Source organism: Mesoplodon bidens (assembly GCF_964165515.1).
Source record: "Mesoplodon bidens genome assembly, chromosome: 5".
In the NCBI taxonomy this organism is placed as follows: Eukaryota; Metazoa; Chordata; class Mammalia; order Artiodactyla; family Ziphiidae; genus Mesoplodon; species Mesoplodon bidens.
Genome location: NC_138161.1, coordinates 61013939 through 61028013, shown reverse-complemented (window position 1 = coordinate 61028013; position 14075 = coordinate 61013939). Strand labels below are relative to the sequence as shown.

The following is a 14075-nucleotide window of genomic DNA, read 5'->3' as shown; positions in this document are numbered from 1 at the left end:
TCATGCCCCCACACCCGCTAGAGCCAGCATTTCCCAACCCTCCGAGGCAGCAAAAATCACTGGAGGTACTTATTATTCTGAGTAGGGCCTAAGAATCATTTTAACAAGAGCCTCAGGTGATTTCGGAAATGCTGCCTTATCAGAAAATTTGGGAAATGCTGCCTTAGGCTGTGTCTGTTGAAAATCAATAGCCAACTTCAGTACCTGAAGACACTCTTGCTTCTCCCACCTTCTGTATTGCCAAAGGGAGTTAGTTATATTCATTAGCAAGTGAGAGTAACACCATCTGGCCGCCGTTTAATTCCAAAGTGAGTTTTATTCATTAAAATTTAGGAAGAAGGTAGAATCATGTTTCTAAAAAGCCTTAAATCAATCAGATTTTTTTTTTGCTTTGCTTTACTTCTGCTTTAATTTCAAAAATCACTTTACCTTTCATGTTCTCCCAAAACTCTGTAGTACTCATCTCACTGTCAGCACTTATCATACTGTATCATAGTTATTTTCTTAGCATCCATCTCCTGGGCCCTCAGTTCATCCCTTCTCATTCACACATGACTCCCCCTAACACACAGATATTATATCCTGAGGCCCTGGGAACAAAAACAGGTTTAATTCATTTCAGTACACCCACCCCAGCAAGGTATCAGCCCTATAATGGGCCCTCAGTGAACACCAGCTTTGTGGGTGGGTAGACGGACCAATGCCAACTCTTCTCCCTCCTATGATATGAGAATGGAGTTAAACTGTACACTTCCCAGAAGCAGCGTGTCGGGGTGCTGACCTCTGAGAGGCAAAATAGAGTAATGGTTGATATTAAGGGTTTGAAATTCCAGCTACTTTTTTTTTTTTTTTTTTTTGCTGTACACGGGCCTCTCACTGTTGTGGCCTCTCCCGCTGCGGAGCACAGGCTCCGGACGCGCAGGCTCAGCAGCCATGGCTCACGGGCCCAGCCGCTCCGCGGCATGTGGGATCTTCCCGGACCGGGGCACGAACCCGTGTCCCCTGCATCAGCAGGCGAACTCTCAACCACTGCGCCACCAGGGAAGCCCCCAGCTACTTTTACTAGCTATGTGTCCTTAGGCAAATTATTCAACCCTTCTCAGACTCCATTTCTTTATCTATAAATTGGAAAGAACATTTACCTCATTTGGTTGCTGTAAGAGTTACTTAGCATGTTCTTGGCCCTTTCACTTCTTTATTGATCGTTCACTATTATTTACTTGGCGTGGAGGACTTAAGTATTTCCATTACACATCCCACCAATTAGGGAAAACCAAGTGATGGCACCTTAGCGGGAGTTACTTAAATTAGCTAATCAGGTTGTTTTCTTCTTGACACTTAGCTGAGATCAAGGAGTGAATGGGGATTTTGCTGGCAGAGTTGGAGACGGGATGAGAGGAGAGCCAGAATGGGGTAGCACAGTGGGGGCCTGGAAGCCAGAGGGCAGCTTGAGGGCTTTGGTCCTTAGGGGCTCAAGAAACCAGGGACCAAAGAAATCTGCCAGGTACATACTTTCACTAGTCCCCAAAGTCAGTAGCCCCCACTGTCTTGCGCTGTTTTTCTACAACCCTGGGATACAAGCAATCAGAAGGAGGTGTCTCATTCCCTAGAAGGGGGTTGATGCGGTCTGTCACACAAAAATCCTTGATGGCACATGGTTTTCTCCTTCTCCCTTGTGGCCACCCACTTCCATCCCTTTCCAACAGCTGCCCCCTCCTCGCCTGACACCCCCATACAGCAGGTGTGTAACAACCTACATTCCAGTGCCCCATCTGCCTCTATAGCCATGCCTCTCTGGGCAAGGTACTGAACCTCCCCAAGCTTTAGTTTCTTTCTCTGCAATGAAGATAACAATAGTCCTCTCTCACAGGACCATAATCAGCAATAGAGGCCATGTATGTAAAGTTCAGACATCGGTAATTATTAGTATTAACACAGATTATGTCAGAGACCATTCATTCTGTCAGAATATATTTGCAGGCTGGGCATTGCTCTAGGAGCCTGGATGCAGCAGCAAACAAGTAAAAGTCCCTGCTCCTATCAGGTTGATTAAGTTACAGTCATTTAATCTCCTATCAAATAAGTGTATAATTTGTCTTCAAAAAGCTTTAAAAGCATATACAGTTTTTAAAAATTCAGGTATCAAGTTATCAGAATCAATGTTTCAAAGTTATAGAACTTTCTGGAATGGGTTATATGGGTTGGTGACACACATAGATTGAGTTCTCAATAAATGTTAGCTTGTTTTAATGATATTAGGAGCTCATGATGATCTCTAGTTACTTTATTTAAGAATGCCTTGCTTCTCCAGTTCTCTTCAAGAACAGGGCCTGAAGATCTTTTTTAAAAACCTCTTAAAACACGTAACAGGGCTTCCCTGGTGGTGCAATGGTTAAGAATCTGCCTGCCAATGCAGGGGACACAGGTTTGAGCCCTGGGCTGGTAAGATCCCACATGCCGCAAAGCAACTAAGCCCGTGCACCACAACTACTGAGCCTGAGCTCTAGAGCCCGTGAGCCACGACTACTGAAGCCCGCACGCCTAGAGCCTGTGCTCCACAGCAAGAGAAGCCACTGCAATGAGAAGCCCACACACCCACAATGAAGAGTAGCCTCTGCTCACTGCAACTAGAGAAAGCCCACATGCAGCAATGAAGACCCAACAGGGTCAATAGATAAATGAAATAAATTGTTTTTAAAAATTTAAAGCACATAACACCCTCCTCCAATGAACTAAGTATTAGGAGTTTCACAAGCACTTGTTTTATGAATGAATGAATGAACGAATGGACAAATGAGCAAACAAATGAACGAACATACAGGACATCCAGCAAGCCTGCAGTTTTCTATTGTTCTAATGATCCTCTCTCACCTACACTGTCCCCCAACATATGTACACAAACAGGCACTCACAATTTTGAAAAAAAAAAAAGTGGTTTTCCCCAATTTAAGACATAAATTGCATAGTAAACATACGTTAAAAGAGATTTAGTATACAAATTTCACCTTTTGCAAGAAGCTTTTACAGCATACAACTGTCCTATGGATTGAGCAAAACCATCTTCTATTCTCCCGGTTCCTCTCATTGTGTTATACTATACATTGTGTTAGACTATACATGTAACTTTTAAAAAGTTTTCATTCTCAGAATTCCTTTAAAATTCATATTAAGCTGTTATTTACATACAGCCAAATGGTTGGACTAAAAGAGAGAAAGTAAATCCACAACTAAATGAACAAAAATGATGACTTCATCACTAGTTTGAACTTTTCATTGTTGCTTTCAAACAAAATATTTTCGGTCAGAGTTTCTCATAGTAGAGCTTGGAAATGACCAAATATAGGGAAAAGATCAAATGCTGAAAAGGAAATAAATCTAAGGGGAAAGAAATTAGTAGGGAAGGGGAAAGAGAGAGAGCCTTTCAGGAACTTGCATTAGTGCCATAAAACAATGATGTATAGTCAAGTGGCCTGGTGATATAACCAGCATCTTGGATGAGAAAAATTAGACAGAGGGCCAACAGCATCTTTATGCGCTATTTTTTGTAGCTTTTTTCCTTGAGAACCTACTTCAGAGGCTACTGTACCTATGTTTCACTCCCTTTTCTCTTGAATAGCCATTGGGCCTGCCCAGCAGAGGTAACATGAACACCCAGCTACAGCCTGAGGTACAAAGCTTCACAGGTTTCCCCTTGAGAACCATGGTGCCCAAGAATGGCGGCCCCAAGAGCAGGAAGCTGGCAAATGCACAAAAGCCTCGGGGCCCCAAGAGTGGCATTTGTGGATGAAAGTGATAATCTCCCTAGCATATCGCTCTGGCTCAATTAGGTAATGTAAAAAAAATTTTTAATAAAATAGAAATGTGCTAGAATATAACTTAAATTACCTAAATTCCTGACTTACTTATAAGTGTTACTCAGAGGAGTTATGGAGCTTGGAACACACGTGTAAATGCGTGAGGTCAGAACCATCCTCAGTGATTCCGTGAATAGTAAAGAGGATCTGGGCCCCTTTCCAGTGCCCTGGACACACCTTCCCCCGACCTCTTGGTGAGTGGGACCATGGTGACGAAGGCAGGCACACCGGCACAGATTTATTTCACATAGGCTTTTATAGATGTTGTTAAAGCTTCAAAACCGGAAGCCAGATCGATTTTCATTTTGGAGGTAAGTTTTATGAAAAATGTGTTCTCAGTTTATTTCCTGGTATATGGTGAGCTCTCCACTGGGCGGAGGGCTTCAGAGAGGCAGTTTTGGCACGGTGCACACATCTGGCAGTCACCCAAGTTCTTTTACTCCCAGCTGTGCATCTAGGGGCGTATCACTTAACTACGATGAGCTTTAGTTGCCTCCTGAGTTTGAACCAGATCAGCAATTCACAGACCTTGGTGTGATGGGAGACAGGGGGGTTTATTTATTTAAAAACGAAGATTCACGGACCCCAGATCCAGAGACTGTGACTCAGGAGGTCTAAGAAAGGTTCTAAGGAAGGGTTCAGAAATCTACATCTTTAATGAGCACCCCACTGTGGCCCACACTTTGAGAAATGCTGGACTAATTGATTTGGAAGATCCCTTCCAGCACTAACATTCTATGGATTTGTCCTTTCAGGGCAGCCTAGGGAAGGCGGTAGAGTCGAGTGGGTTGTTGTCTCTTCGCTGTGGGGAAACACTAACATCCTTGTCTCTGATACCCAGGTGACAGGTGGAGTCTGGAATTTCAGCCGAGTTTGCTGTGATGTTTTCGTCACTCTGGATGTCATGATGTGTACAGCCAGCATCCTGAACCTCTGTGCCATCAGCATCGACAGGTAAAGCTGGGCTTCCCTTCCAGACTTAGGAGAGAGGTGGCCTAGGTCAGGTGGTGAGGGAAATCACCTAGGGAAGCTGCTCTTGCTATATTCAAGGCACAGGCTTTGCATCTGAGGGCACTGGGGTCACTGCCACGTACAACTTAACTCTGAGACATTTTCTTTTCTCTCTTTTTCTTTTAAGCGATGGTTTGTAGGTGAGAGGAAACTCCTGTGACAGGAGAGAAATAACTATCCTATAAGCTTTCCTTTCCCCCAGAGGATTCTGGTTTTGCTTTTCCACCACCCTTGGGGTTTTTGTGATTCCTAATTTTTTGTGGGGAGAAAAGGTGAGGGGGACAAAGAGGTGAGATGAGCTGACACAGTTAGGAGACACTGTTCCTGTTGTTATTGTGTTTTGGTAAATGGAGGGAGATAGAGAGAGCAGGGGCAAAAGACAGAGAGGGGAGAGAAAAGCTTGCGACTTGGGAGTACCTGTGAGGAGGGAGAGAGGAGTGGAGAATGGTAATTTTAGAAAATGTGGCTGTGCCCCATTTATTTATTTCCTTCATAGAGTTTAAGAAGAACAATGTTTTTTAGAACTGTCTTTTGGTGGCTGGAGTGGATTTCTGTGATTTTGACTAGAGCCTTTGTGTGTTCCACCAGAGTAACATCATTCTCTATCCCTAAGAGTGTACCGCCTTGGCTCTGGGGACCTCTGTTCCTCTCTTCCCCTCTCTTTCAGTTTCCTCTCCTCTTTCCCTTTCCCCTCCCTGAGTCTTAGATCTGCCATGGCTCCCAAGGACATCTGCAGGCCCACTGAGCGCCCTGGGGAAAGGAAGTCGCTTTCGAGCTTATGGCCCCTGTTGCCAGTCAAGAGCCTCCAATCTTCCCTTCTCCGAGTCCCCGTCTACCTCTTCTTTTCCTACAGTCTCTCCCAGGAATATTATCCATCCACTCCAGAGCTCCAACAGGTGACCCCAAATAAAATCTGCCATCTATTGGGAATTTAGCACATCGCGCTAAGGCACGACAAAGCCTTAACTCACTTCCTCTTCACAACAACTCTCAGGTACTCTTACTATCTTCATTTCCAGCTTCTCAGACTAATTAAGGAATTTGCACAGTCACACAGCTGAGAAGAAGCAGTGCCAGGATTTGAATTCATGTCTATCTGACTCCAAGTTAACAATCTTAGACTTTGTGCTAAGGCTCCTCAAATCTCCAGCCTCACCCCTAATTTCTCCCCTGATATCCAGACCACATTACTTCCTGGATATACCACTGGCTCCTACAAGGCAAAATGTTAAAAACCAAACCATCAAAGCATCACAGCACCAAACCATCTTGACTTGATGATCTCTTACTGACAACATCTTTCTTCTGAAAACTTGGATTTTGTTCGAATCCTTTCTCTTCCTCATCTCCCACATCTAAGCAATCAATGCTTACAGACTCTCTTTCTGAAATGCTTTCTAAATGTGACCCATCTTTCCCTTCTTACCTCACCTGCTTATTGGGGGCTCCTATGACCTCCCACCTAGACTTCTGCCACAGCCTCCTAATTGGCCCTTCAACCACTCTCAGAATTATTCCCCCAGAAGTAAAGCCCGAATGTCTATTGCCCTACTCAAAACCCTTCAGTGTCTCTCTGACCTGTGGAATAAAAACTGAAGTTACCTTCACAGCCTAAGATTCAAAGTTTTCCACAATATGGCCTCACGTTACTTTTTCAATCTCATCTCTTTCTGGGTTGCCCTCTAGCCCTCTCATGCTCCAAGGCCGATCACACTGGCCCCCTTTTCCGTGAAGCCCTTCCAAATGTCTACAGCTTAATTCAGTCACCCCTGTACTCTCACAGTGCTTCCTCTGTAACCATGTTGTGGCATCTCCAGGCTCCCTTTGCAGGAGTCCTAATACACGTCCTCCTCACGTGCCCAAGTGTGACATTCACGTGACCCACTGTTGTGCCCTCTGTATCAACAGCCCTAAACTTCCTTGCATGTGTGTAACCAAAGAATGGGCATGAAAACCCTATCCTCTAGTGATACTGCAAACCCAACCAGTCAACTTGGTGGGCTTTGACTTTTATCATTTGCTTGGCTATCACCTGACTTTTATTACTTGATTGGCTAGCCTGAGAAGGAAAATTAAAGAACGTGTCCATAATGCTGAAACTAATACCATTAAAGAATGTGTTAAAAATAAAGGGATACAGTTGCATAACTGTAAATATACCCCAAAAATCCACATTGGTATTTATACTTAGATGAATTGTGTGGTATGCAAATTATATCTTGATAAAGCTGTTAAAAAGTGAAGGGATAGTTAGTGACTTTATAATATTTTTAGCTCTCTGAGAACAGAATTCCTCCAATAACATCTAAGTCATTTGTGTGATTTCCTGACATTTAGTACATGTTTTAGTACATGTTTTCAGAAATATATCATTTACAGAAGTAACAGATTGCATCTGTTTTGCTATATCATCACCTCCACCACCCCAAACTATTATATCTTCCTAGTTCCTCATTACCTGTGAATCTCCCTGCTGTGCCTATTACAGAGCTTTGAACAAGGAATATTAAACCAGGGAATTTCCCTGGCGGTCCAGTGGTTAGGGCTCCATGCTTTCACTGCCGAGGGCACAGGTTCAGTCCCTGGTAAGGGAACTAAGATTCCGCAAGCCACCTGGCGCGGCCAAAAGAAAAAGGGAATATTAACTGAATCCTGAATCTGGTGGTCCCTGCCTGAGGGTAGCCAATGCTTATACCACAAATATGCACCTTCAGAAAGGACAAGAGAGAGGAGGATCAGATCAGCCTTGGAGGAGGGAGGGAAGAACTGTATAAAGAGACCTCTAGAAGAGGCTCTGGGACAGCCCCCTCCCAGCCTTCCAGTTCCGACCCTACCCTCTACCATCTTGGAAAGTGTGCCTATACACTCCACCCACACACATTCTCACACATGCGGCTGGCAGGTGAGGCTGTGCAGGCTGTGCACTGGAGTGTGGGAACTGAATTCAGACAAGGGCTTCATTGCCAAGCCTTGAGTAAACCAAGATAGGGTGCCCTTTACCAGCCAGGAGAGGGTATCTTTTTGTAACTTGCACAAAAGCACCATTTTGCTGGCAGCGGTCATGCTTAACACACGCTTCTACTTGCACCACCGAGTAGATACAACCAACAAGAACAAACCTTGAACTGGCTTCTGTCCCATACGGGGAGAACTCCCAGAATGCATAGCATTCACCTACCTGCAACCTGAGGAACAAGTCCTGCCTTAGACCGCAAAGGACAAGGATGCACCCCTCTTGGCCTGTAGGTCTATAGGAACCAATCCTCACCAAACTTCAAAATGGAGCCTCCTTTCTCTTCTAGGACTGAAAATAGGCCTTGGAAAAGCCGTCTCCATTATCCTTCACAGCAGTTTGCAGTACACAGCATTAAATTCTGTTCATGGGATGCCAAATGGTTGGTCAATTCATTAAAAATGCAGTCATTCATGCAGACCTTTGGTCTTCACACAATGCTAGTCACCCGTCTGACAAACTTGACCAAATGGATTCAGCATTTTTTGGTCATGAAGCCCTGATCAGTAATAACAGGGTGGTAAGAGATAGGAAAGAAAAGGAAATGATAAAAGGGTTTTTGAAAGCAAGTAATGCCATTGTCATTAGATTCGTAGGCATAGCTCTGGATGTTGGGATTAATGCCGCCTTTTCTTTTATAAAAAGCAGAGTGGGTGAGCACAACCCCCTAACCCGCCCTTGGCTCCTTGCCTCCCAGTAGGCCAGCCCCCTCCCGCCACATCCTGGGTCAGAACTAACTCAGGGAGAGGGCTGAGAAAGTGTCAAAGGAGCAGGACAAGATCCGAGCAAGCGGTGAGAATTCGAGTCCTCCGCAAGGAGCCCAGGGATAATGCAACCAAATTCATTCACCAGGGAGTTCTTTAAGTGGCTCTCAAACGGCACCCATCACATAGGCAAGCCTCCGCGTCTCTGCAGCGAGCACAATAGGTACCAGATGAGTCACAGGCACCTTGGATTTTTAGTTTGCATCTAAATAAGCACTTTATATTTGCAAAGGGCTTTCCAGTCATTTGCAAAAAGCTTTCTCCTTCAACCATTCCGTGAGGGGAGTCCACAGAACTAAAGATTTATTGAGCCCCCTGTCTGACCAAATAAAAGGTGGTGAAAAGCAGCCCTCACAGAGCTCGGGGGCTCATTAAACCCAGGCGGGGAGTTAGACTCAGGTCCTCCCACCCAGCCCAGCCTCCTTCCTCCCCCACTGCCGCTTCCCTGGGACGCACCTTCCTCAGTTCACACACACACACACACACACACACACACACACCCCTCCCACTTGGGGACAGGGCCCCAAGCAGAGGTCGAATTCTGTGAGGATCCTGAAAACTTCAGCAGAGTGACAAGCCCACGAACCCCCGTCACAGAATTGGGAGTCATAAGGGGCGTTAGAGTTTAACTCATTTATGCAGAAATGAGTTAAACTAAATGCCCCCACGGGGACCCGTAGCCTCTTAGGTCTGAAACTAGAACCTGGGTCTCCCAACTCCCACACCACCGGTCTGGCCCCTTCATTGGTGGAGGCGGGGATGGGACACCGAGGGAGGGGCCTCTGGCCATGCCAGCACCCAGTTCTCTAGGTGCTATTTCCTTGGACTAAACCAGTCACATTTGCTTTGTCTTCAATGCCCTGGCTACCTCTGTGCTAATCCTAACTTGAGTGAATCTAAAGGCAACAGCAGTAGAAATAGCTACCATTTCTTTAGCATGTACTACGTGCCGGGCACCAAGAGCTTGTCATTATCGCTAACGCTCACGACATCCCAGCAAGGTAGGTGTATTACCCGCACTCTACAGGTAAGGATTCTTAAGACTAGACTGTGTGGGTAACCTTGCCCAGATCACACAGCTGGTAGGTGCAGGAGAGGGGATTCAGCCAGCCTCTTTCTACTCCAGCTCACTGCCTTTCTCAGAGGCGTAGCCTACTCTGGGCCCCTAGCTCTGGGTCACACTGCCTAGTTGGAAATCCTGGCTTTTTCACTTAATAGCAAGGTGAACTTGAGCAAGTCAGTTAACCTCTCTGGGCCTCAGTTCCCTTACCTGTTTAGGGGAGATCAGATCAAAAGTGTTGTTATGCAGAGTAAATGAGTTAATGTTTGTAAAGACTTCGAACAGTTGCCTGGCCCCTAGAAAGTGCTGTATACTTGTTTGAGGAATAAATAAATTTAATGTTCCCTGATAATCAGGAATAAGGGGCAGACACCCCTAAATTCACTGATATGAACAATCACAGATCCCTTGGGCTAGCACAATAATAATGACAATAATAATAATACTATTTTTTGAATGCTTAAGATGGACGGGGCATTGTGCTAAAAAACTTCCCAGAGATCATCTCATTCAATACGCATAACAGCTCTATCAGGCGGACTCATTATCCCCCTTGTGCGATGAGGAAACTGGGTCTCAAAGAAGCCACATCTGTGGGCTTCCCTGGTGGCGCAGTGGTTGAGAGTCCGCCTGCCAATGCAGGGAACGCAGGTTCGTGCCCGGTCCGGGAGGATCCCACATGCCATGGCCCAGTGAGCCATGGCCGCTGGGCCTCCGCGTCCGGAGCCTGTGCTCCGCAACGGGAGAGGCCGCAACAGTGAGAGGCCCGCGTACCGCAAAAAAAAAAAAAAAAGAAGTCACATCTGTGGTCCAGGTCACAAGGTTCAGCGGCAGGCCAAGCGGGATTCAGACGCTAATCACTCTGTTTCCAACGTCCATTGACTTACCCACTGAGCACACTGCCAGCGTTGCCGGAAAAGACCCCAAAAAGCTAGGAACTCAAAGGGAGGCGGCTGGCCAGGCAGTGATTGGGCAGCACGCGCAGCGCGCGCTCGCTCTCTGACCGAAGACCCGGAAGAGCCGGGTGAGCGCATCGGGTCCACGCCCAGCCCCGCCCTGGCCTGCGGTCGGTCATCTGCGATCGATTCGGGAGGAGATCAGAGGCTGAGCAGTCTGCTTGAGTTGGAATTCAGGGTCCCTGCAGGGCTGCAGGAACCAGGGGGGCTGAGCTTCCCTCCCCGCCTCCCCACTGGGGGCCTGGAGAGCCCCCAGGTGAGCCGTGAACTTCTCACCCCGCCGCGCTGGCTGGGTTCTTGCTGCCTTCTGGTGCCCTCCGATGGTCAATGACGGAACAGCCTCTGTGTTTCAGCCCCGATGGCAAGCTTCCTGGCGTTTTTCACCCTAGAAACAAGTTTGGCGGGGCGCGGGGGTGGGGGGGGATCTCATTTATTCTAAAAGTTTAATCATATTTTAAAACTAAGAAGAAAAAATATATAAATGTAACAGTGGTAAACGTTGTCTCATCTCTCACTTCTTACCCAAGTTAACAAGAGTTTTGACACAGAAATTTTCCCTAATGCAGACTTTCTCCAACTTGTCTAATCTTATAAGATACACTTGCTTGTTAAAAATACAAACTTCTGGAGTGGAACAAGTATTCAAGGGTGTGACCTTGGAATATGTGTTTTAACAGGACCCCCAGGAAATTAATACAATCGAGCTAATTGATGGGGAAACTCAGTTCTGGGTAGCGGCGATGCTCTCAAACTACAAACCACCTTTCAGTGCCACGTTTCCTGAGGAAGCCCTTGTCCCCCGTAAGGCCTCAGAGACTTGCAGTGCCCTTGGCAGGGAGCAGGGCACCCAGGAGAGACCTGGCCTCGGAGACTGCTACCACCAGCTGTGGGAACTTGATTTCATCATGTAACCTCTGTATGGCCTTGATTCCTCCTTTATAAAATGGAGCCAGTACTCCCTACGCTTACTAACTCATTGAATTAATGGGAGTCTCCAAGAAGTTGCTGAATATTAAAGCGGATCTAGGAAAGTGTGCAGCATTCAGTGGTGGACTTGGAGTCAGCCTGTAATGGCTAGTGGGAACTGATTGGCAAAATTTTAGTTTTTTGAGCCGGTTATTAAACCAATGGTGTAACTTGAAGTGGACAATGGTGGGAGTATTTGTCCCACAGAAATTGACAAATGGTATAAGTTAGGGCTTTTATTCGCCTGCAGAGCCAGTTGTTAGGCATTTAGCAGCACACTACCAAATGATGGAATGGTCGGATTCTTTTACATCCAAGGTCATTATGTAAATGAAGGCCAACAGGTCTGGACAAGGAAGAAGTGTGCCATACCTTTCCTTCCTGACCCTCATCAGCTGTTTGGCCAGGACAGCTGCAGGGCTTCAGGCTCAGCCTCTCCTCCACGGTGCCTCAGGGATCACTGCTAAGGGCCAGACCCTGGTTGACGTATTTGACGTGAAGCCCCAGCTCACTGCCCCAGCCGAGTCGGAAGTCCTGAGAGAGTGAGAGGCCTGGAGGAGTGCCAGGTGCTACTTGCCCTGCTCCTTTGTCGCCAAGTTAGGGATTCAAGGGAGGATCTATAGTGTATGTGCATCAGGAGAAGGGAACTGGGTTGTCATGGGCCTTCCTTGAGGTTGGTGGTGGGATGGTAATTTGACCTTATTAAATAAGGACTCTATTTCTCCCTCTTGACAAAGAAGCCACCTCTGTCACATGTTAGGGTGCCAAGGCCAAGTTCTGCAGAGTCTGCCTCCATCTCAGCCCTCAGAGCTGACTCTCAGGCTGCTCTTTGGGGATACAAATGTTAACACATGAACTCTAAGGCCAGATGCATATGAGGAGATGAGTCAGGTGGCTGGCACATATAGGAGAAGCATCGGGGAGCACTACCCCACAACTTCCAGCCCAGGGTCTGTCCTTCCCTTCCTCAGCCCCAAGCCTTGAGGTGCACAAGGGGAGCTAAGGGGGTTCCTGCTCTGCATCTGGCCTCCAGGTTCCCTGGACGCTGATGAGACAATGAAAAATTGAGCATGTGTACTATTTACAATTGCCAAGACATGGAAGCAACCTAAATGTCCATCAACAGATGAATGAATAAAGAAGATGTGGTATATATACACAATGAAATAATGCTCAGTCATAAAAAAAGAATGAAATAATGCCATTTGCAGCAACATGGATGGACCTAGAGATTATCATACTAAGTGAAGTTAGAGAGAGACAAATATCATATATCACTTATATGTGGAATCTAAAAAAAATGATACAGATGAACTTACTTACAAAACAGAAACAGACTCACAGACATAGAAAAATCCTTATGCTTACCAAAGGGGAAAGGTGGACAGGACAGATAAATTAGGAATTTGGGAGGAACATATACACACTACTATATATAAAATAGATAAACAGCAAGGACCTACTGTATAGCACAGGAACTATACTCAATATTATGTAATAACCTATATGGGAAAAGAATCTGAAAAAGAATGTATATATAACTGATTCACTTTGCTGTATACCTGAAACTAACACATTGTAAATCAACTATACTTCAATAATAAATAAATAAATAAATAAATAAATAAATAAAAAATTGAGGGCTTCCCTGGTGGCGCAGTGGTTGAGAGTCCGCCTGCTGATGCAGGGGTCACAGGTTCGTGCCCCGGTCTGGGAAGATCCCACATGCCGCGGAGCGGCTGGGCCCATGAGCCATGGCCACTAAGCCTGTGCATCTGGAGCCTGTGCTCCACAGCGGGAGAGGCCACAACAGTGAGAGGCCCACGTACTGCAAAAACACAAAACAAACAAACAAAAAAAATTGAGCATATGTAGACACAGCTATATATATTAGATCCCTTGAGCTGGGCTAGGATTAGAATTGTCCTCTTATGAGGACAGAGGCCTTCAGAGTCCATGAGGCAATCAGTCAACAGCTTCTTACTACTTGCTTTGTACAAGGACCTATATGGAATACCAAGTCTATAAGATGATTTGAGCCATTAAGTAACTTAAATCCTATGGGGTCTATCTCTCTCCAGCCACGAGGCAAGTTCAATAATGCATGCAGAAGGGCAACGTGATTGATTGGCATAGGAGTGCTATGCATTCAGAGTTAGAGGTCTCTGTAAGATAGAAGGACTGGGAAGGTTACTGGAGAGCTGATCTGGGATTAAAGGAGAGAAAAAATGAGCTACCCAGGGAAGAAAAAGGGATAATGGATTGAACAAAGACTGTTGAAGATAACCCGTCACTAGGCCAATATGACTGCAGTTATATGTAAGTGTCAGGGTCCAACGGGAGGTCAGGTTGGCTGGGCTAGTTGGGGTCATGTTGAGGAAGGCTAAGTATTGACGTTGTATTTGTTTTCTGTTGCTGTGTAACAAATTATCACGAAGGTAGTGACTTTAT

General features: G+C 45.9%; 1 protein-coding gene across 1 annotated transcript in view; it reads left to right on the top strand.

The window, feature by feature from the left end:
- DRD3 (dopamine receptor D3) overlaps positions 1 to 14075 on the top strand; it is a gene marked incomplete at its 3' end in the record, with an annotated part of 37003 nt that overhangs the window by 7067 nt on the left and 15861 nt on the right. The window contains 1 exon segment of the mRNA XM_081234822.1: positions 4696 to 4808. Within this exon segment, the coding sequence (XP_081090948.1) occupies positions 4696 to 4808 (113 nt within the window).